Source organism: Perca flavescens, chromosome 20, assembly GCF_004354835.1.
Source record: "Perca flavescens isolate YP-PL-M2 chromosome 20, PFLA_1.0, whole genome shotgun sequence".
NCBI lineage: Eukaryota > Metazoa > Chordata > Actinopteri > Perciformes > Percidae > Perca > Perca flavescens.
This window is the reverse complement of record NC_041350.1, coordinates 14611338-14632895: the sequence shown is the minus strand read 5'-3', so window position 1 is coordinate 14632895 and position 21558 is coordinate 14611338. Positions and strand designations below refer to the sequence as shown.

General features: G+C 41.1%; 1 protein-coding gene across 2 annotated transcripts in view; it reads left to right on the top strand.

The window, feature by feature from the left end:
* Positions 1-21558, top strand: part of ttll5 (tubulin tyrosine ligase-like family, member 5) — a 46127-nt gene that overhangs the window by 11148 nt on the left and 13421 nt on the right. For both annotated transcript variants that reach the window (XM_028565186.1, XM_028565187.1), the window contains exons 13-28: positions 2663-2744; positions 3055-3116; positions 6251-6345; positions 6959-7000; positions 8402-8506; positions 8644-8735; positions 9283-9345; positions 9961-10097; positions 10351-10606; positions 11467-11584; positions 12035-12181; positions 12284-12375; positions 12510-12658; positions 12934-13509; positions 13588-13775; positions 15732-15871. In XM_028565186.1, coding sequence (XP_028420987.1) covers positions 2663-2744; positions 3055-3116; positions 6251-6345; positions 6959-7000; positions 8402-8506; positions 8644-8735; positions 9283-9345; positions 9961-10097; positions 10351-10606; positions 11467-11584; positions 12035-12181; positions 12284-12375; positions 12510-12658; positions 12934-13509; positions 13588-13775; positions 15732-15871 — 2344 coding nt within the window. The remainder of the gene's footprint in view (positions 1-2662; positions 2745-3054; positions 3117-6250; positions 6346-6958; positions 7001-8401; positions 8507-8643; positions 8736-9282; positions 9346-9960; positions 10098-10350; positions 10607-11466; positions 11585-12034; positions 12182-12283; positions 12376-12509; positions 12659-12933; positions 13510-13587; positions 13776-15731; positions 15872-21558) is intronic.

Sequence of the window (21558 nt, the reverse complement as noted above, 5' to 3'; positions counted from 1 at the left end):
ACATTTGTCAGATACTCCCACATTTCACTACAGCACAGTGTTGGTATGCCTGTGATGACAGTGTGGCTGCTGTATAATTCAAAATCTTTTAAGGAATGATTAATGGAATGGGTCCTGCCATCATAATAGGGCTATAGAGTGTCAACTGTTACTTTAATTTGTTGTCATCAAAGTGTTTTCATGATTGTAGCTCCACTGTGCTCCCTTCAACAGCAGTAAAAGCACTTCAGGGGCAATAATTGATGTCAGAATGATGCAAAAGTAATCCAATTGTTTTTGCCTATGAAGAAAACACATAAAGCAAATACTTTGTTCTGCTGTTGTTGTTGTGGGCCAACCAACTGCAATGCCAGGGTGGGGAGATTATTGTTTTTGGGCGTTTGTCTCTTGTGGTGAAGTTTCCAGCAGCGCCCATCCAATAATAAAAAGTCATCCCTTTTACTCTGTCACATTTTTTCTCTCTCGCTGCTTCTTTAATGGGTGTGATGTGGATGTTCGCTGCCTCTCCTCTCCTTGTCTGTGATGCTTGTTGTGGCCTCTCTGCGGGCACATTTAACAGCACTCCCCCGGCAGCGGTCGAGCCATAGAACAAACGTGTCTAGCAGTGAGCCATCTCTTGGGGCAGGAGCGGCGTCTGCTCCTAATTGGGGGAAAATGAGCGGCACATGGAGCCTGCTTGTCGGGGGCTGGTGAGGTGGTGTAACACCTCCCCATTTTCCCCTGTTGTTGTGGTTGTGCCACTGGTGAGGCACTGCAACCCATTTATTCCAGTACTCTGTTCCCCAAGACTAATGCATAATGTTTTATGTGTGCGTTTTTATACAGAAGAGGCTAAAATGGGATAAGCCGGCAAGTGGAAAATAAAATCTTAGTGCTTTGCTTAAGCGAGTACTGTTTAGCAGTGGGGGTCCCGTCCATCCTCAGAAGTTAAAAAAGTTAAAGATGGCAGTGGCAGCTTCTGTTGCTGCTCTTGGCTCAGGATTATATAGCAAACTTTGTTCCGTCATAAAAATACAGTTTTCGCAGTCACACCAATTTGGACCTCATGACACTACCATATTTTGATCTCCTGACCCATGTCATATATCCCAGTGAACAAAATCCAGTGTGCATTTTATCCAACTTGTCCTAATACAGATGATGAAAACATGAGTAGAGAAAAAAAAAAACATGTTTTCAGGAAATGTTACAATCTTAAAAGAGAACTCTTTTAGAGACTTCCAGAAAGTTGGGGGACTCGCAAGAGACAGATTAAAAAAGAACGGTCAAAATGGAAGCAGTCTGGAAAAACCTTGGATCTTAAATTTCCTATAATGCAATTCGATAGCATCTTTCGTTAGAGCCTCACTGTCTGGTAAATGCCTGTGTCTTTTAAACTCCATGCCCCCTTTTTAGTACTTCTCATGATGAGTAAACTGATCCTGTTGTGTAAAATCAGTGCTCCTTTAGTAAAAGACCAAATATACGTATTGTCAAGTAAAACTACTTGATATTTGTTACATTGCCACAACATTCTGTATGGCCAGGGTGGAGATGACTACAATAATGTACAGCCAAATACATTTAACTAATCCTGTTAAACTAGAATTCCCCAGCCTAACATTATTTAACCAAGTGCAATATAAAGCCATTGCACGCTGTCACGCTGCCTTTTGTATGCTTAACACTGGCACTGACCTGAGATGCTAAAATAAACAGTGCTGGTTATGGCAGCTTTGAAACCTCCAACCCCCCTGGCCTATTCTCAAAACAGTCTATTCTTTTGAAGTACCATTAGAAGGATTTTTCCTCTGGCTCTATGGCTGGGTTTTGCGCTATCCCTGTAAAATACTGTGGTTTCCCTGCACGCTGCTGCTGGGGCCAGCGGGTCGTTGGCTTACAGGGTGACACTCCCCAGAGCAGTGTGAGGGCTTTCATAGGTTACATAGGCCAACTCTGTCGCACTGAGCCATATGTCAGTCACTGAAACGAGAGGGAAAATTGGGATAAAATGGATGAATTTTTACATAGGGAACTTTCTGACCACATTGTAAAAAGCGTTTATATGTCACTCAGTGCTAAGCTATTGCTCGAGTGAAATATATACAATATATAGCCTATATTATATAGGCTTTCTAATTCACCAGGTTTCTGCCACTTGGGACACATGGTCACATTTCCGGCTTTGTACTTCTGGAGTTCACATTTTACTGTTCCAGTTGGGCAAGATACTGACTTTATGATGCTTATTAGAGCGCCATCCTTCTTGTTAATATGTAGTGACAATATGTGGATTGCTTAATCTTCCAATGAGAAAATTATTGACTTTATGTATGAAAATATTCACAGCCACAGTGTGTTTTTGATCTACTGTCTTACGTAAGCAACTTCATGACGGATGAAATGTGTATGTACTTAGTTAACGTAATTGAGCCAATCCCTCAGTAGCAGGCTTTGGTGAATGTTTCTCTCTTGAGTGATTGGGGATATAACATGCGTGTAATCAGTAGCAGAAAGACATAGGCCATGTTGCCAAATGCCACATAATGGAACTATGATAAAACTCTTGTGACTTTGATAGCCTTCATCTTTTATTTTCAGTGGGCAGATCTTAGAGGTTTCTAATTCTGCCTCCCAGTCTGTGGTGAAAACCCTTTGATTCATTTTGTGTTTCCCTCTGTAGAACTGTATGGTTTTGACGTGCTCATTGACTCCAACCTCAAACCCTGGTTGTTAGAGGTGAACCTTTCTCCCTCCCTGGCCTGGTGAGTGACTGTCTTAATCATTTAATTCTTTATTTTGTTGTTTCAGGATGATTTCTTACTGAAACTGTTTATTGTATCCTACCAACTTAAACAAGGCTTTTTCTTAGAATATGCAACCAATTTTTTTTAATAAAATGCCACATTGAAGGAAAATTGCACTCACACTTAAAGCATACCCTCAGGCTAAAATCTCCCACCAAAGTGTCAGTTTGGCAGTTTTGTTTTAAGCGCACACAACACATCTGTATGATAAGCTGACTCAAAGTTTGTTTCTTTGTGTAAAAAAAAAAAAAAATCATCCTATTTACAGTGATGCCCCCTTGGATCTGAAGGTAAAGGCCAGCATGATTGCAGACATGTTTTCGCTTGTGGGTGAGTACATGCTGAAACAATGACTAAATACAACTTCCATTTGATTCCAAAGTTTTGCACAAGTGATGGCACTTCATAGACATTGAGTTCATGTCAATTCAGTGTTTAAAGCTAGATTTTTAAATCCATCATCAACATCAATAAGTAGAAACCTTAAGAACACGTTTATACAGTTTAAGTTATATTATTAAACTCCACATAATTAAGAGAGGAGGAAAAACCTTGGGTTAATACAGAACATTAAAGTATTAGGGTTACAGATTTGTATTACTAAGAATGTATACAGTACATTTGAAATAATCCATCAAAGCAGAATAAAGACCTGGCCTTCAACAGGAGTCAATAGTTGTAGTAGGGTTAGTCATATTCAGAGCTTAAAAACAAATTACACTGACTATTAAGATGTTCTTAGATACTTAAAGTTTTTTAGTAAAATTTTAGCTTTAAGTAAGAACATTACTCACACTTTAGATTAGAATATGGAACAACTCTATAAATAATCAAATATAGAATATTTATTTATTGCAAAATTATATAATTGGGATAAAGGTGTTCATTTTGGAGAAGCTAATATAAAATGAAAAGTGCTCTAATTATGCTGTATTTTTTTCAATAACCTCTCTCCAGAGACATAGATGCTAGTCGGCCTTACTTGTAACCAGCATGTTTCAAGCAGGTGGAGACTACTATGTCATCTATTGTTTGAAGCTTAATGTTTTGTTTAATTTCACACCCACATAGCTGTATGGCTTTATAATAGAAGCTCCAGTGTTAGAAAATAAACAGCAGACATCATTAATTAACATTAAATTACTTGCAGACAAAATTGTCAACAGAGGCCTTACTTGTTTTGTAGTCATTAAGCTCTTTTGAGAAACTGGATTGGACATGTCAAACTAAAGCAATCTTTTGCATGAAGACACAAAAAATGCCTGGCCCAAGGCAGAGATAAACACTGTTTATATAACAGTGTTTGTAGCAGGGAATGAGATGTGTCTCTGTTAGCTATGTCTCCTCCCCTCTTAATTATTGAATTCTCATGCAGAAGAAGAGCTTTTATTTGATCTTATGTATCCTTTATTTAGCCGGGAAGGTCCCACTGAGTTACAAGATCTCTTCTTCCAGGGAGTCCTGGATTATAATATTTTGTAATGCATAAATTTAAACCAAGGAGAATCTCATACATTGACCACATACAGAGCTCTGAGAGCTTGCCTTTATTCTTGTAGATGAGAGTCAAAAGTAGACATGTAGCAAAAAAGAGACAAATAATAACCAAACTTTCACGTCTCTTGATTATTTAACATAACACTTAATCCTCTGATTTATCCTTATTACCATTCACAGGATACATGGAGCCCACTGATTAGCAGGCGTCCATCTAAACTGGCACTGAACCATTAAGTCTGTCTGTGGTCTCAGCCTAATGATATTAAAGGAATGGCTAGTGTGTGTGTGTGTGTGTGTGTGTGTGTGTGTGTGTGTGTGTGTGTGTGTGTGTGTGTGTGTGTGTGTGTGTGTGTGTGTGTGTGTGTGTGTGTGTGTGTGTGTGTGTGTGTGTGTGTGTGTGTGTGTGTGTGTGTGCATATGCACACGTGTCTTAGCCTAGGCCATGCTGCGGCTTGAAACCCTCCCCTCTGGCTCATTAAATGAAAGAGTAGAATCATAAATTGCCAGTTATCTTTGGACTGAGACGTTACTGCGGGTCTGGGGAAAATGAGCAGTGGCATGTAAAACATAGCACATCTATTTTGTACCAAACAAACTAAGTCGCTGTTGGCTGATAACACTTGGGCTGCATCCCAGACCTGTAAATAATGACAGCATTCCATTAGCATTCATTTTCCGCCTGTGTGAAGCTGTCAGCTCCGTGTCGCTTATGTTTGTAATAATTGCTGTGTTTAGGCAAGAGCATGGCAGGGGCCTGATTCTTACCTGACGGCTTGAAAGAGGTAGTACAAATAGCCTCGAGCTCCAAGCTGTCAATACAATTAATTCACTTCAAGTGTGACCGCAACATAAACATATTTCTTTAACATTTCACTTTTACCACTGGTTAGCTTTGAGGGAGTGTGGGAATTAATAAACAGAAGATCGTAGATTGATTATTGACTGGGTGGGAACATTTTAGTGGGGAATGTGAATTACAAACATTTCCCCCACCCTTATCAACTACCACTAGAATGTAAATGTGTGGAGACGTTTAAATCTGAAGTAGAGTGTCACAATAAGAAAGCATCTTCTTTCTCTCTGACATAAAAGCTTAAGGGATAGTGCGACATTTTGGGAAATATGTGCATTTTCTTTCTGGCATAGAGTTAGATGGCAAGATCGATACCACTCTCATGTCTGTCCATTATGAGGCTACAACCAGCAGCTGGTTAGCTTAGCTTAGCATAAAGGCTGAGAACAAGGGGAATCGGCTAGCTTTAACTTTTTTTGTACAAAAATATATGTGTAAAGTTCACATTTAATGAGGGATACAAGCTGCAACTTCCTGCAACCAGCAGAGACTCTAGGTCCTAGAGTCTCTGCTGGTTGCCTGGCAACTGCTCAGAGACAAGAAATAGTCAGACACATAACCTCCCAAAAACCTTTTGTTTGAATTGTTGTTTTTACACGTCAGTGTTTCTAAGGGCCAAGCAAACAAGACATTATGTGTTAATTAGAGAACTTTATAGGCTATGGTTGGCAGATGTTGTTACCTTTGGACAGAGCCAGCTGTTTCCTCCTGTTTCTAGTCTTTATGCTAAGCTAAGCTAACCAGCTGCTGGCTGTAGCTTTATATTTAATGGACAGATATGAGCTCATGTCGGTCCAAAAGCTCCTAAGCGTATTTCCAGAAATCTCAAAATAGTCCTTTAAGCAAGGTCAGTGGTTCACATAATGGGGCGGTGGTGTGTCACTATATAAAAAACATGTCCTTACATTAGTACAATATTTTAAAATATATTGTTGATTTACACGTCATTTATTGCCTCAATGTCCCTCGCTCTACTTTGGTTTTCTTGTACTAACATTGAAGATCTGATGCAGTAAATAAAGTTCATCGGAATGAGTAACATATTTAAGACCTGATATCATTGAAATCATAGGATGATATACCCCTTTATGGCTGTTGTGTTTCCCCGCAGGCTTTGTGTGTCAGGACCCCCTATCGAGACAACCACGCTCTGACCGAGTCACCCTGGACTCCAGCCTCAAGCACCCAGCAGCCCAAAAAACACAGGTACACACACACACACACACACACACACACACACACACACACACACACACACACACACACACACACACACACACACAGCGGAGCCAAGTGTTGCACTCATTCACCCTTCCTTGTGAAACATTCCCATTCTCTTGTCTTCATCTCTCTGTTACTTACAGTACATTCCTGCCACTGCCATTGAGCTCTTCCTCTACCCTCATGGAAAATTCACTGTAATGCAAAACAACTGCTAATGTAATTACACTGTTTGAGTGACATCAGTTTGTAAGTGCTATACTCTGTGGCTTATTGTTTTATCATTTCTAATCAAGTGACTAATGCTCTCTGTAGGCCTTGTTGCCTAATGATGCCACAACAGCTAATGCACTTGGCTCCTTCCACTCGACTACTGCACCCAGATTTGGCACAGGATCTGCTGAAGGGAGATTACTAAATCAGACAGATTTCTGCTCCACCTTATATTGTGTAAAGGGCCTGTTTAGACATACAGTAACAATGTTTGATTGTTGCATGTCGATGGAGCATGCACGCTGTCTGTATGCGGCTTCATAAAGGTTAAGCAGCAATGCTGATGCTCACCCACCACTCACTGTCTTCACCCATTGCCTCTTAGAAACCTCTTTCTGCACCGACAGCCACTGCACACAGCAGAATGGTGAGTTTTCTTCAGACTCAGACGTATTAATCTTCTTTTGTCTTGTTCCTTTGCAATTCCCTGATGCCTGTTACATTACCGGTAAGAAATTGCTTAGTGCTTTTTGCTTATTTGATTATGCAGCTTTGCTATTTATCATAGTGACAGATGGCTTGTATCGATTCCTAATGCTATATTTAATAGAATTCTCATTGCATTAGCAAAGTGGCCTTAGTAAGCAATTGCTTGAAATGCTGCAATGCACCACTTGACCCAAAAGACTTTGTTGTACAGAGTTACTCAAACATCTAAAACAAACCTGACATTAAACCACAGAGGCTGTTGTAGAACTCCAGATGCCTTCAGAGAACCTCTCCTCTCCCTTTACTCTGATTAGGGGCAGCATATGGGTCTTTTTCTGAAGGATTAGGCCTTGTCACTTTTTGGCTGCCTTTGTATCCCCCCAGTCGTGTCAGACAAATTAAATGTAAACCCTGTGCTATTTAGATGACAAATTCTGTATGTGATCCTGTGGGGTTGTGCCCCTCTGTCTGGCCCAAGCTCCAACCTGCATGCCAAAGTTGTCAATCACAGCCTGGTAGTGCATGCAGCGGGAGGCAGCCAGGAATGCCAATGCATGACAAAAATGCTTCATTTATGTGACAAGGAGAAATGAAGAGAGGGTATTTTTGTTACACAAGCTATAAAGGAGAATTGTGTTTCAGATTAGTAGGTTGTTTGTCAGTAACAGATGACCTCTTTACCAAAAATGTAAGAATTGCAATTATTCTTTCAACCTTTAAAGGTCCCATGGCATGAAAATTTCACTTTATGAGTTTTTTTTTAAACATTTTATGCATTCCCCCAGCCTGCCTATGGTCCCCAGTGGCTTGAAATGGCGATAGATGTAAACTGAGCCCTGGGTATCCTGCTCTGCCTTTGACAAAATGAAAGCTCAGATGGGCTGATCTGGAATCTTGCTCCTTATGAGGTCATAAGGAGCAAAGTTACCTCCCCTTTGTCTGCTTTGCCCACCCAGAGAATTTGGCCCACACATGAGAGAGACATCATGGCTTTCAAACAAGCAAAGTGGCAGTTGGTCAAGGCCACACCCCCCTCCACCTTGCCCCCCTCTCTCCTCCTCAATAGCTACAGACACAGAAATGGCACATCCTAAGGAAAGCTCATTGTGGGACTGGCTCTAGTGGCTGTAATTCTGCACCAAGGCTGAATTTTGGGAAAGAGACTTCAGATACAGTATTAGGGGACCACTAAGGTCTATATAAAATCATCCAAAGAGGACCTTGTCATGGGACCTTTAAGCATACCTAAATTCATAAAAAATTAAATAACTCAATTATTTTTAACATTGGAAAGTATTTATGTTGGAAAGAGGAATAACTCTACATTTCTCCCCTGTAGCGGCAGAGGCCCACGTCCGCCGGTAACTCAGAAACCGAGGGGAAAGACAAGCTAGGACCTAAACAAGGCCAAGGAGACAGCACTCTGACCTTGACTGCTGAGGAGGTAAGGCCTTTACAATGGTAGTGTCTGACATGATGAGTGTTATTTTGTTGAATTGAGACATAATGGGAACCTGAAAGTACAGTAACTATTTAAAACTGTGTCAAATTTAGTACACGTCTTTTGTTTTCTTTCACAAGATCAAAGTGCTTAGGAGGATAAAGGAAGAGTACGAGAGACGTGGAGGCTTCGTTAGGATCTTCCCCACCGCAGCAACATGGGACCACTATGGGTAAGCTGAGCCAAGAAAGAACAGACACTTGTAATCCCCAAGGGGTGTTTGTCTGTAATGTTACTCATTATTAATATTGTCTTCAAATAAGTGAGGCACTTAAATTAAATTAATGCAATCAGTGCCTAAAGCTAGACCGTACGACTCCTCTTGACTGTCACTAATTGAACCACCAGACTAAGGTGTAACTACAGAGTTGGTATTTGTTAAACTTTGTGTATTATGTTCCATTATGTATGAAATGGCATTAAAGCCCTTATTAGAGAGGACATCTCTTTTTGTGCTTACAATTCATATTCCTATATGAGGATTTGTTGCTTGATTGGCTCCACCTCTCTCTCTTAGCAGCAGGGATTTTGTGGCATTTTTAAAAGCATATTATTGAGCGGTCTGGGGAATTATTGGTGCGTTTAACAGGGCTGCTTCCAGAGTAGCTATATCACCAAAGCCTTGTTTTTAACATATTTGCCGCAAATAAGGAGGCAGAAGCTCATTGGGGCTCCTGCCTTATGCTTATTGTAATTTGCTTATTATCTTCTTCTCTCAGTGGATATCTGGAGTCCAAGACATCAATGAACTACATGTTGGCAAACAGACTTTTCCATGGCAGGTAAGCATTTCCATTGTGGATTGGAAAATAAATCTCTCCATCAGTTAGTGGAGACAGTTGGATTCTAACGTGGCGTTTGTTTGGTCTTTCGATTGGATAGGTAAGAGGAACAGCTGAAAAGACGTTGCACAGTCAATTTTTCCAGCGTGCGCCCAGTGTCTACGTGGCATTGCGATTTTTACTAAACCACTTCTTTTTTTTTTATTGTAATGCAGCATGCATTTATGTTATTTGAATCAGTATGGGCTTTCAAGTTTTAACCACAGCCTTTTCTATTGCACAATATTATCTGGAGATTTGGCCCCCAACTAAGCCCATCTATGATTTTTTCCATATTCATTAGGTAGCCAGGTTAGGGAGACGTTTATTGCTGCAAGACCTCAGTTGCTGTTATTATTCGCCATTTATCCTCTCTCTCGTTTGGACCGTCACTGTCTCTCACGTCAACTTCTGGACAAGCAACTCAACCACACCAATCTTTCTTAGAACTGGCTTCAGTTAAATTTAAGATTTATAACTGTTGCTCTGCTTTGTGATTGTTGATGATACACATATAAATCATTACGGTTGTTGTTATTACAATTGTGCGTTGACATGTCTTGTTCTGTCTCTCAGGAACGTGCAGCTGCAGGTGGACGCCGTCCACAGCTGTCACGTTGTCCAGTACGAGAGGAAGCTGCTGTCTCTGGAGGCGTGTAAGAGGAGACCGCGCCACCTGACTCATCGCTCTGCTGCAAGGAAGAAGAAATCGGGTAGGTCTGATGTGCTCTGCTTCAATTCAGGAAAGTGTAGCTAAGTGGGGACAACATCCCACGCTAATGCACTTTAGTTTCCAATAAATAACTCCCCTGTGTCACGGTAAAGTTGGCCAAATATGACTCTAAATGAGTTCATTTCATTGCAGCAACATCAGAAACCCTACTTTGAGTGTATGTGTGTATTGTATCCAAAATGCCAGTGATGCAACTGCCATTTGTTTTTCCTTTGCAATGCTGCATACCTTAGGGAAGGAGTCCAAGGTCTCCCTGCCTGAAAGCAGCAGTCAGGAGGGAGAGGATTGCGCTCAGGAAGAAAGAGAGGAGGTGAAACAAGCTCTCGAGCCAGTCTCACACAAGACTTTGGTAGCAGAGCAAAGAAAACAAGTGGCCACACCACTGGAGCGCTGCCACAGCAAGGCTTTGTCCAGCTCAGAGGCAGCCATGCACGATGCCAGGCCCAGAGTCAACCTGCTCAACATCCTTCAGCAGGGGTGGGACCTCAGGTCAGTCTGGATTCTGGGCTGCTGCTCAGGTTGGCTGCTGCTCTCCTTTCCTTTCTCTATTAAATAAGTAGGAATATGAAATGCACCTACCAAAGAGGATGAGAAGAAATTGAGGCCCTCTTTACACAAGTTATGTTTTAATCAGCATTACTCTTATGTACCATATGTCTTTAGTCAGTGTGAGGAGTGACGGGAGTTGCGGTAAGATGATATCAACATACATAATGCTTTACAATTTTCATATATTCTTTAATTTAAAGTAAAGATACCACATATTCTAAATACTGTCAAACACATATGACACACTGTCCATACTATTATACCTAAGCAACAAAGGCTGCGGTCTGATGTTGATTTTAAAAGTGTGCCTGAAATTATAATTTGAGGAGGAATTACAATAACAAGTCTGTGTTTGTAGAAATTCCTCAGTGCTTGTCAGGACTGTGCATGAACCAGGGAAATTATAGTACAGCATATCATTGTTTGGGTTTGGCAACATCGTTTTTTTTTTTTTTTTCGACTACAATGTTCTGACAGTAGTCTTTCCAGGTTCACCCAGGTCACAAACATAGTTTATCATATTGGTACCGGTGCAGGACAAGATACACTGTTTCAACAACTTTTGTCTGAAAGTGATACATAGCTGTCTTTGGCTTCTCTATCTCTCTTTTCTGGATGATATGTAGCTAATGAGTATAGGATTGACTATAACTGCTGGTTCTTTCTGTTGTAGCAACAGATTCCAATTCAACATGCAGAGGAACTAGTGGATAATGTTTATTATCAACTGTTGTTATGACTTTCCTTTTCTTTTTTTAATCTATGCAGCTTTTGATGATTTTCCTCTCTCTCCTCTCCAGTAAAGTGCAGGCCCGGATGGCCTTTTCCTCATACCTGCAGCGAGTCCAGCAAAGACTGCTGGCAGAAAGCAGAGCCAACACCATCCCAGCTTGGCCAGACAAGGACAACGACCAAATGGTATTATGATAACCATTTTTTTATCTCCTTTTCCTAATAAATGTACACGGGTGGAATACCCTGGGGCATTGGTTCCCTTGTATGTACTGTATATACATGCCAGATTTTCCCTTATTATTATCCTGTTACTCATATGTACCCTGGCTGTAGCTGATGTGTGTACGAGACATTTGTGGCCACATCGTAGGAAAACGTGGTCTCTGTAAAAGTTAGTCTGATTGGAAAGTCTGCATTGTTATGGCGTACATCATCGTCATCATCATCATAGGTGACCTCAAACCTTTGGGGAAAATGTGAATTCATGTTGATCTCTAGGCCTTTAAATTCAAAAGGCTCAATGTTTTGAATGAACCTGAAAGGAGAAAACAAAGGGGACTTGAATAAGTGCAGCAGGATGAATCAGTGATTCAGAAAAGTAATAATGAAATATTGTTTTTTTTGTCTGCACAGGAGCTTGTGATTCGCTTCCTGAGAAGAGCAGCCAGTAACCTTCAACAAGACATAAAGGTGGTCTTGCCCAGTCGCCAGCTTCCACTCCAAGACCGCAGACGCATCCTGTCCCACCAGCTAGGAGAGTTTATCCACTGTTACAACAAGGTGCCCGTTCCCAGACTCCGGCTTTACCACAGAATCACAAATCTAAGAGATGATGCAAACATAGGAAACATTATGCTGTCTTATTCTTTCCTATCTTCTCAGGAAACTGATCATATGGAGAAAAAACAGGAGAGCAGCAAAGAGGAGCATTGTGTTAACCCCAGTGTGTTTCAGGAGTACATCACTGAAGCAAGGTTAGCAAATTGGCAAGCCCACTGACCATTGTTCAGTACTTGGCTCTTTACTTTTCCAGTTATATATGCTACTGAGTGAAGAGTGATCTGAATCTGCTATACACATTTATCTTCTCTCTTTTTTTTCTCAACAGTGAAAATGATCTGGAAGAAGTACTGACATTCTACACACAGAAAAATAAATCAGCCACCATCTTCCTAGGAACAAAAGTCAGGAGTGTTAAGAAAGACGTTCATGAAGTAAATGCCTCAGGAGATTCAGGCAACTGTGAGAATTCCAAAAGTGAGTTCCTCCTGTGTGTTTTTTTCCCCCCATATTTTTGTAGCTGAACGTCTGGTTTATGTTTAATATTTTATCATTCAAGCACAGTAAACCGGAATTGTTTAGATTTGTAAAACCCCAAAAAAAGTAAAGGGAAAAAGATTAAGTCATCTGGGGTAAAGTAAAGGTCAGTTTCAAACGATTAGCACTCATTGGGGGAAAACAAATGTGTGTCAGAGCCAAGGAATGGCTAACTGATGATAAAGGAGCTCTGGCTTCTTTCCTCCTTTGAACAGCTCTGCCTGTGGCCAAAGAGGATTCCAGCGCTTCAGAGTCCTCGCTCTCCACGGGGAAAGTCAGCAGTGACCCAGACATCAAGGCCACTGAGAGTCAGCCCTTTGTCCGTACTGAAGACCGACAGGCAGCAGCTAGAACTGCTAAAATACAGCCAGAGGTCCAGGCTTCCCAGCACTGCTCCAGCTTTCCTGTGACTTTAGACCGCACACATATTCACCTGCAGCACTGCTGCCCCGTCCCGACATCCCTGCCTCTCCATTGCCCACCTCCGCCGCCACCTCTTCAGCCACCGTCCTATGCACAGTCCTTGGCTAAGTCTCAGTTCTGCCATTCTGAGACTTTTTCTGACCTTCCTGCATACACCCCTGCACTTGTAGTCACCCAGCCCCCGAGAGCAATGTGGACAGCTGTTTCCACCGGCTCTAACACAGTCTGTATTGGACAACCGACCCAGGTGCTCAAGAGGATTCAGTCCTTTACCTCATCAACATCCAGCTCTGGAGCAGCCTCTTCCATCCCGAGTGCCACGCACTTCTATAGCCAGAAGCTCTCGAGACCCACTTCTGCAGGCCAAGGTAAACTCAGTATTCTACATGCTGCTGTTTATCAAATTCCATGTTCTCACATTTGTCTTTTGTTATTCTGTTTGTCAGTTAATCGGAGGAGCAGTTCCAGTAAGCTGAAGTCAAACTCCGCAGGGACATTAAAGGAGTTAAGCTCCCTGTCTGCCCAAGCCCAGTCTAACCAGCAGGCCTTCATCTCAGCCCTGCAAAAGCTGGCTGACAAGCAGGTAGCTCGCCACTATGCCAGCTCCAGTCACATCAACCTGCTGACACAACACGTGAGTTTATTAGGTTTTTACCTCTATGGTTCACTGAGCCAACAGCTACTCCCACCTGGAGCAGGACGTTTCATTGTTATTAAGCAACTGTAAACTGATCTGTGTAATGTTTCATGTAAGGAAGAAGAATCTGGGCCCGCTGCAGTAGTCTCTCACTGTGAGGTCTCTGATATTTCTCTTTGTTGATGCGTAAACCTGGCTCTGACCCCATGCTGATTGGCGGCATCTAGCAGCTTATTCGTTTTGCAGACCTGTTGGAGCCGGAGGGTCTGCTGCCTCGTACTGTGCACCTTTCTCCTTCAGTCCTCAGCTCGCCTGCAGTCTGTGGGCTGGGGTTGGTGCGGGGGTAGGTCTGGAACTGGGGTTTAAAGCTGGCTGCCCTAAACCGTGGTGAGCCGCATCAAGCCCCAGCTCTGTGTGAGGTCTCATTATCAGATGCACCATGGGGGAGTGATTTCTGTTGATACTTAACAAGCAGCCACTTTTTTGTGGTAATTGATGCTTATAAATAGAGGAATGTAGCAAATTGGCACTGAGCAGGGGAGCAGCAGCTCCATTGGCTCCATCACCACCTTCTCCTATATTCCCCAAACCTTTCCTCCCTCCTCCTCCTTCTCCTCTTCCTCCTCCTCCTCTGCCTCACAGGATTTTGTCTCTCAATTTTTTTTGTGATGGCACCAGACCACACAGACTGCAGATTTTATGGCTTCCTTTCGACTGTACATCATTCTGTCTATCTTAAAGGTGTTTGCTGTATTTCTTATGAATAGTTAATCCTGGGCATGGCAGCTGTTTATTTTGCAGTAAAATAGTGTGTTAAAACAGTGTTTTGCACTTAAAGGTTTAGAGTGCATTTTGTGTTTTTTAGGGCTCAGATTTGAAGTCATTAAATCATTTGCTGAACTAAATGGAGAACGTTGTAAACACGAACAACACCCTGTTGCACTAGTTGACCTCTAAGGTTTAAGTGATTACTCACTCTCATGCTAGACCACATCGAAACGGAAATTGAGTAAAGCCAGGCACATTAATAAAATTAAAATACTCCTGTGCTGTGATGCGTAGATATGCATCCTTCCAGCATACATATGTGCGTATGCTTATGTACAAAACATCATTATAAGATATCCCTGTCTTAGAAGATGGGGCATTACGTCAATTATATACACTGACTAGACAATAGTAACTGTGCCTTATGTGGTAAAGAACAATTTTTTTATGGTGGATATATCTATAAAATTTTTTTATCTCTTGTCATGATATATGACAATTTGTCCAAAAGCCCAGCAATAATGGTACCCACGTGTGTTTTCATTACCTCTGTTTAAATCAGACAGTTTGTAAGAAAACGCCCAGTCTACCTTAATAAGTAACTTACAGGAGAGCTGAGGCTGTGTAACACCATGCCGACACATTTTTTTCACGTCGTACAAGGCTTGGCAGCACTACAATTTTCCCATTGAACTATTTAGTCCACAGGAGGAAATAAAGTAAATAAAACGCCACAGCAATATAATTTATTCTCCTATTAGCACTGAAAATAATTCCCAGGGTAGTACAGAGCAGTACAGAGGTGCAGTTGCTACAGTAGTTGTAAACAGATTTGGGCTGGCGAGTTATGATAGCTGATTCTGTCAGAGATGGAGAAGGGGGGAGGGGACCACCTGGATTTAGTGCTGAGCGGAGACTAGCTCTGCCATGTGCTGTGTGTACATTTCACGTAGCCCCCAGAGACAAGAGAATGAAGTGGTCGATGTAGGGAGGAACACAATATGAGTGCTTATTTATCAAGCATTTCCATTGCTTTAGACATTGGGACTAGAAGTGGGATGCTTGGTTGAAGTAACTTGACTTAACATTGATTTTGTTAGTCAGTACCTACATCTTGTTAAATGAAAATTACTTTAAATTGGTTTGAGTTGAATCATCTGTTGAAGTGTTCTCCTCTGCCCACAGTTAACCAACCTGAACCTGGCAAACAGGATGCTGGGCAGAGAGAGTGTCACACTGAACCCAAAAGTGCGGCACACTGCTGCTACAACCCAAGGGCCAGTGAAAGCTGTTCATTCTGGAACAGATCTATGTAGCAGCACTAGGTGAGTCCACATGTAGCATTAGCAGGGGTTAATAAACAAGGCTCCATATACAGTATATATATATATACATTCAAGGCATAAAAATATATACATTAAAGGCATAATCCAGGGAATCGGCCATGAAGTGACTGATCCTCATTAGGTTAAGTGTTTCAGTGTTTCCACAGTCAGTTATATTCATTCAGTAATGGTGGGCTGCTCACTCAGTTTTTAGTGCCACAACAATTCCTAGCCTCATGTTATGAATAAAAGTGATTCCAGTGGGTTTTGCACTGTGTGATATACTGTAGGTATCTCTATGATGGGAAAGTGGGAGCACTTGTATCAGATTGGTACGTGGCATCCGCAGATAACCTGAGTTAAAATATTGGAATTTGTATAGGGAGAGAAAAAGTTTTAAAAGTGTATCACTACATACAACTATTGTCCATTTCTTCTTCTTTTTTTTTCCTTTTTATTTTATTTTTTTTTTAGCTTTGAGGATCTGTGCATAATCATGTGAAGTAAACAGCATCTTTCACAGGAAACACAGCAGCGTTGAAGAGCACACATAATTCATCTGAAAATATTCTGCTCTTTGAATAAAAGTCAGGGTATTTTTTCATATCCGAAAGAGAAAGGTGTCATTTCTGCATCATCTTTAAGTCCAACTGAAATTATTATTTTTCTGCTACAGCACAATTATATATATACTTCATAATCCTTCATTCTCCAAACCAAAAGTTTGAAATGTACATTTTATTTCAATATTCATTTTACATAAATTCCTTGGAATACATTTAAATTAAATATGATTTCAGTTGGATTTTATTTTTGTTTTGTGGAAATTGTTACAGTTTCTTCTCTATTACTCCACTTTTGAATTAAGCACTCACCACACCTCTGCTCCCTTATAAGTGCTCCAGAGAGCTCCTTATGGTCAAATTTCACCATTGTGCTCAAGTGCACTATTTATTCGCCCTCCCCTGAGGCAGCAGAGAAGGAATAGTGCGTTACAGTCTCAATGGGGTTCAATGCCAAGGAAAACAGCATATTTTTCCTCTGAGAGCCTAGAGTCTGAGATGCTGCGCTGATGTACACCAACACATTGTAGTTGGCATTAACAGCCATTCTTGTTTTTCAGAATACGTCATGAGGCCTAAAGAGTTCAAATACTATAGTTGAGTTGCCTTTTTCATTCTTGGAATTGAAGAGTTTAAAAGAAAGTATTATTCACTTTGCCCAAATTAATGTCCTGAGGATTATCTCTGTAATCAACTTTACACAAGTCTTTACTGTAGACACTTATATTGTGCTAGCCTATTTGGTCACACTCAATAGAATCTAAATGCTTTTTTAATGGTCTCTGACGAATTTTTAGATTGAAGATTGTTAGTCTTCGGAAAAGGATTGTGGAGTGCCAACACTCCTTTGGGCAGGCTAGTTCAATATGTGCCTGGAAATGGGCATTTTATTCTCTTTTTAATAGTGCTTTGTGGAGCTGAGTAACACTAGATTTGGCCGCGGAGTGTCGGGAGTGTGTGAAGCATGCTGGTAGCTTAAAACATTGCGTTGGCGGGGTGGAGGCGGTGCTGAGGGGGTTATGTCAACACCCACATAGTCTGTCTGCTCCAGGCTCTGCAACCATTGACATCTCCCCTGCCCCCCTTCCTCACCCCATATCTCACCTCTCTCACATTGCTCTGAGGAGAGAAGAAAGGAAACAGAAGGACAGTATATGATCACACGCTCATGCTCTATGGTACCAGGCCGGGATACTAAACCGGCTATTTAAAGGTGTAATTCATTGAGGGGTAAGCATCTATGGGTACTCCGCTTTTATTTTTGTCTTGATATGTGAGTAACAGTGTCTCAGACAGCTTGGCCTTGATCTTGGTCTCTGTTTTTCCAGTCCTGCCCTTCCTTATGTATCGGGCTGTCATGGAATTCCAGAAATGTCTGGCCTTTTCCCTTTTTAAAATGTTTTTATTTCCACAAAGCAAGAAGAGAGATTTAATAGAATTTATAATTTTATGGATAGCCTCACGCAGGTTTTACATATGATACTGAGGAAACCGAAGTCACCTTTTGATCTCCCATTTAACTTTAGAGCTCTAGTGCTTTGATTAGATCATACATTTCTTCTCTCAATTTAGTCATTCCCCTTTTATATTTGCGTATTTCCTATATTGTTTTGACACCTCATTCATCACAAAATACATTTTAGTACAGCTTTACATTTCAGCCTTTCACATTTCAGCTTAATAATTCATAGAAGGAGGAATATACAGTTGCTTTTGTTAGAAAGCTTAGTTTACATCTCTCTAGAAAATACACAGCTCCCTTTATCTTCCCATTTGTCACTGGCTTGCAATACATAAAGCTCTCTTGTACCCCAGTACTCCCAGCCCTTGGTTTGGCATTCACCTCTTATTGCAGTGAAATGCCTTTAATAAGATATTAGGATAAATTGCCTTGATTTCACCTCGGCGCTGTTTCTTATAACACAGAATTTCCTGTGCCCTCCCCTACACCCTCCCTCCTACACTCAGGCCAATGGTTTGTGCCAAACATACTGAAACTGTTAAGCACACTGGCTCTTTAAGCAACCACAGGGGTGAAGTATGATGGGTTTCAAAGAGTAGCACGGCTCTTTGAAGTAGCGCTGCCAGGATCTACCAGGTATGCTTCATCAGCACTCTGAGAGCCGCTGCCTGCCTCCAGTATGCTGACAACCAGAGGGCTTTGAACCATACTGCTCGTCTTCATACATCCACAGTGAGCTGGGGAATTGTTTCCGGTGTTGGACCTCCTGAAACGTTTATGATGATTTCCATTCAACGTACTTGTGAAATGATGACAGTCAGACATTCAGACTACAGTCAAAAAACAAAAACCGGTTTGTTGTGTTTGGTTACTTCTGCACTGAAAAGTTGTCCTTATTGTAATAATTTGGTAATTTTTCAAAGTAGAATCTTATTAATGGCTTATTCCTTCTTAGTTTTGGATGATTTGGTTTGTTTTTACAGTTGCAGTTTGAGTTTGTGATAAAATTTGTCTTGTATTAAGTCAGAAGCAGGTCATGGTTGGTCTCTTCCACATGTATTAGTCATGTGAACACTCATTAATGTATCTTGAGCTGCGTTAGCACCCTGGCCACAAAAATTGCCTCCCCATTTTCTTCTCGCTGCACGTACAAATGACCGCAAACCTATTACCTCTGCAGTGTTACGTTCACTCCAGCACAGCTAGAACTAAGAAATACCACAATCCTGCTTATGCAGGGTATTTTTAGTTCTGTTCAATACTTTGTTAGATTGATGTTTGACTTGGTCGAATTTCTTAAGGACATACCATTCCAAAGGATTTTATGACAACCCATTGGCTGAACCAACAACCCAACTAATCAGAAAAGCTCTGGTGAGAATGTAAAACTTCTTTGATGGAGGACAAAGTCCACACAAAATTGATTTGATGTCTCTCGTCCTTTGAATTTAAAAGAGAAGTTTTTATTCACATTGATTCGAGCCAGATGTGGTAATAGTAGGGAGAACCTAAGCTAACCTAACCTACTGAAATTCCAGTGAATGGATTGATGTTATTCAGCAGATGCGCACACCTTAACAGCAGTACATGTCCCACAGTGTGCAGTATTAGTAAGAATATGTCCCCCATTTTGCGGTGTTGTCAAACGTGACACTCAGGTGGCTTACAGATCAGGACAAAAGGATAAGTTTTTGTATAAAGTCATTCCTAAGTAATCTCTTAGTAACTCGCTAGTTTAATCTAGTGATTTACGAAATCCTGCTCACCATTAAACTTGATAAATGTCTTAACCTGTTAAGACTTTAGTAATATGTAAATTGGTTGTGAGGATACATCTGTAGTGCCTCCCAGTCAAAAGGAATCAACTATGTAAACAACAGCTGCAGCATCACCGGCTATAACATCACTTCCAAATTCAACAGTTTTTCAGGGCCAAGTGATATATAAATGTTACTTGTTTTTATATATATATATATATATATATATATATATATATATATATATATATATATATATATAAACCTGTAAACCGTTTTTTTTAGAACAGACCTCTGGTAGTTTCAGGATCCCACTGCCCTTAATAAAGTATCAGCATCCCTGTCTAGACTGCTCCCACTACAAATTGCCAGATACTAGTCATTTTCTGTATTTTAAGGACAGTTCTATTGAGTGTCTGGTTGATGTAATAGAACAATGTAAACAAACAACTGAGTAATGGCTGGAAATACCCTCACACTCTTGAGGCGATTGATGTTTACACTGAGCAGGCAGGGCTTTGAGATACTGTGCCATGATGTCATCTCAGGCCATCCATTTTCCCACATTCACACTGAGTTAGATTGATGCCACACATGTGCTCAACTGGCACTGCTGTGTTGTTCTACAGCAAGTCATATCAGCATATTATAGGATGGCGAGCACAACGGGGAGTAAGCTGACACCAGTGAGCAGTAGTCCGGCAGGGAGGGAGGTCCCAGGTTGTTGGAGCTCCACACATGTGCTGTACTAGTGATGAGAAACTCAGATGTAAAACTGTTCTTCTCTCCTTCATTTTTTCCCCCTATTTCATTGGTCACTGTGTTGGAAATTCTTGGTGATCTGTAGTGTTTTTTGCGTGGTGTTGTGTTGACAAGCCCTGTCTGAAAAGACTTCTCCTTGGGGCCCTACTGCAACATTGTACTCGTGGAAAGCACATGCTTGTGACCGGAGCAATAGTTCGTTTTAGACCTTATGCTAATAAAATGGTAGCACTGAAGGTCCCTGTGGTCCGGTGTGCAAACTGCTGCCAAGCTAAAGGAAATGACTGCTGTAAACAAAGAACGAGTTCTTGTTTTGTCTCCTGGCGTTGTAGAATCTCTGGCCTTGCGAGGTTCACAGACAAGCCTTTGTTTCCAGAAGCTAAAAAAAATGGAATTGGCCCATGGTCACACCAGTTGTTTTTGCAATATACAGTATGTGCCATTACGTGAACTGAGAAATGCATGGGCGGATATAATGTTCACATGAGTTTAAGATCCCTTGTGTGTTTGTTTGGCCACACAGGGCAGGACTATGTTTTCACTTGAGCCACACAAGATTATTATCCCACAGTGTGTATTGTTGTTCAAGATTAATTGAATTCTAATTTTAGAGCTTATCGTAGTTTGGCTCTAAAAATATAGCAGCTATTGTGATTTTAAGTCTACAGTGTTTCCTCTTACTCTAGACCAATGGACAAATGTTATTGCATGTAATGAGAGGAATTTCCAAGAATTTCTTTTGTGATTATGACCCCCAGAATTCCAATTTCTTTAACTGTACTTGTATCTCTCTCTCTTTTTTTCTCTGTCATATTTTTCCTCGCAGCTCCCAATTGTGCTCTTATGGCATTATTTTTGGCTAAGTAGATACATATACAGCAGTACACTAGACTCAATGTAGACTCAATTTAAGCGTGTCTGAAGGGGAGGCTCACCTCATTGCTTTAACAGGGGCCAAAAAGGAGGAAAAAAGGCTGAAACAGGCTTAGTTCTAATGACAGATAATCCAGTTACAAACTCGTGGAGCTCGTCAAAAAGTTTGCTTTCCAGGTTGTGGCTTTGTGATGTGAATGGAACGTGAAGCTCTGGGAGCACTGAGGCAAAGAGGAAAGGTTTTTAGTTCAGCCTGTGTTTGCTACACGC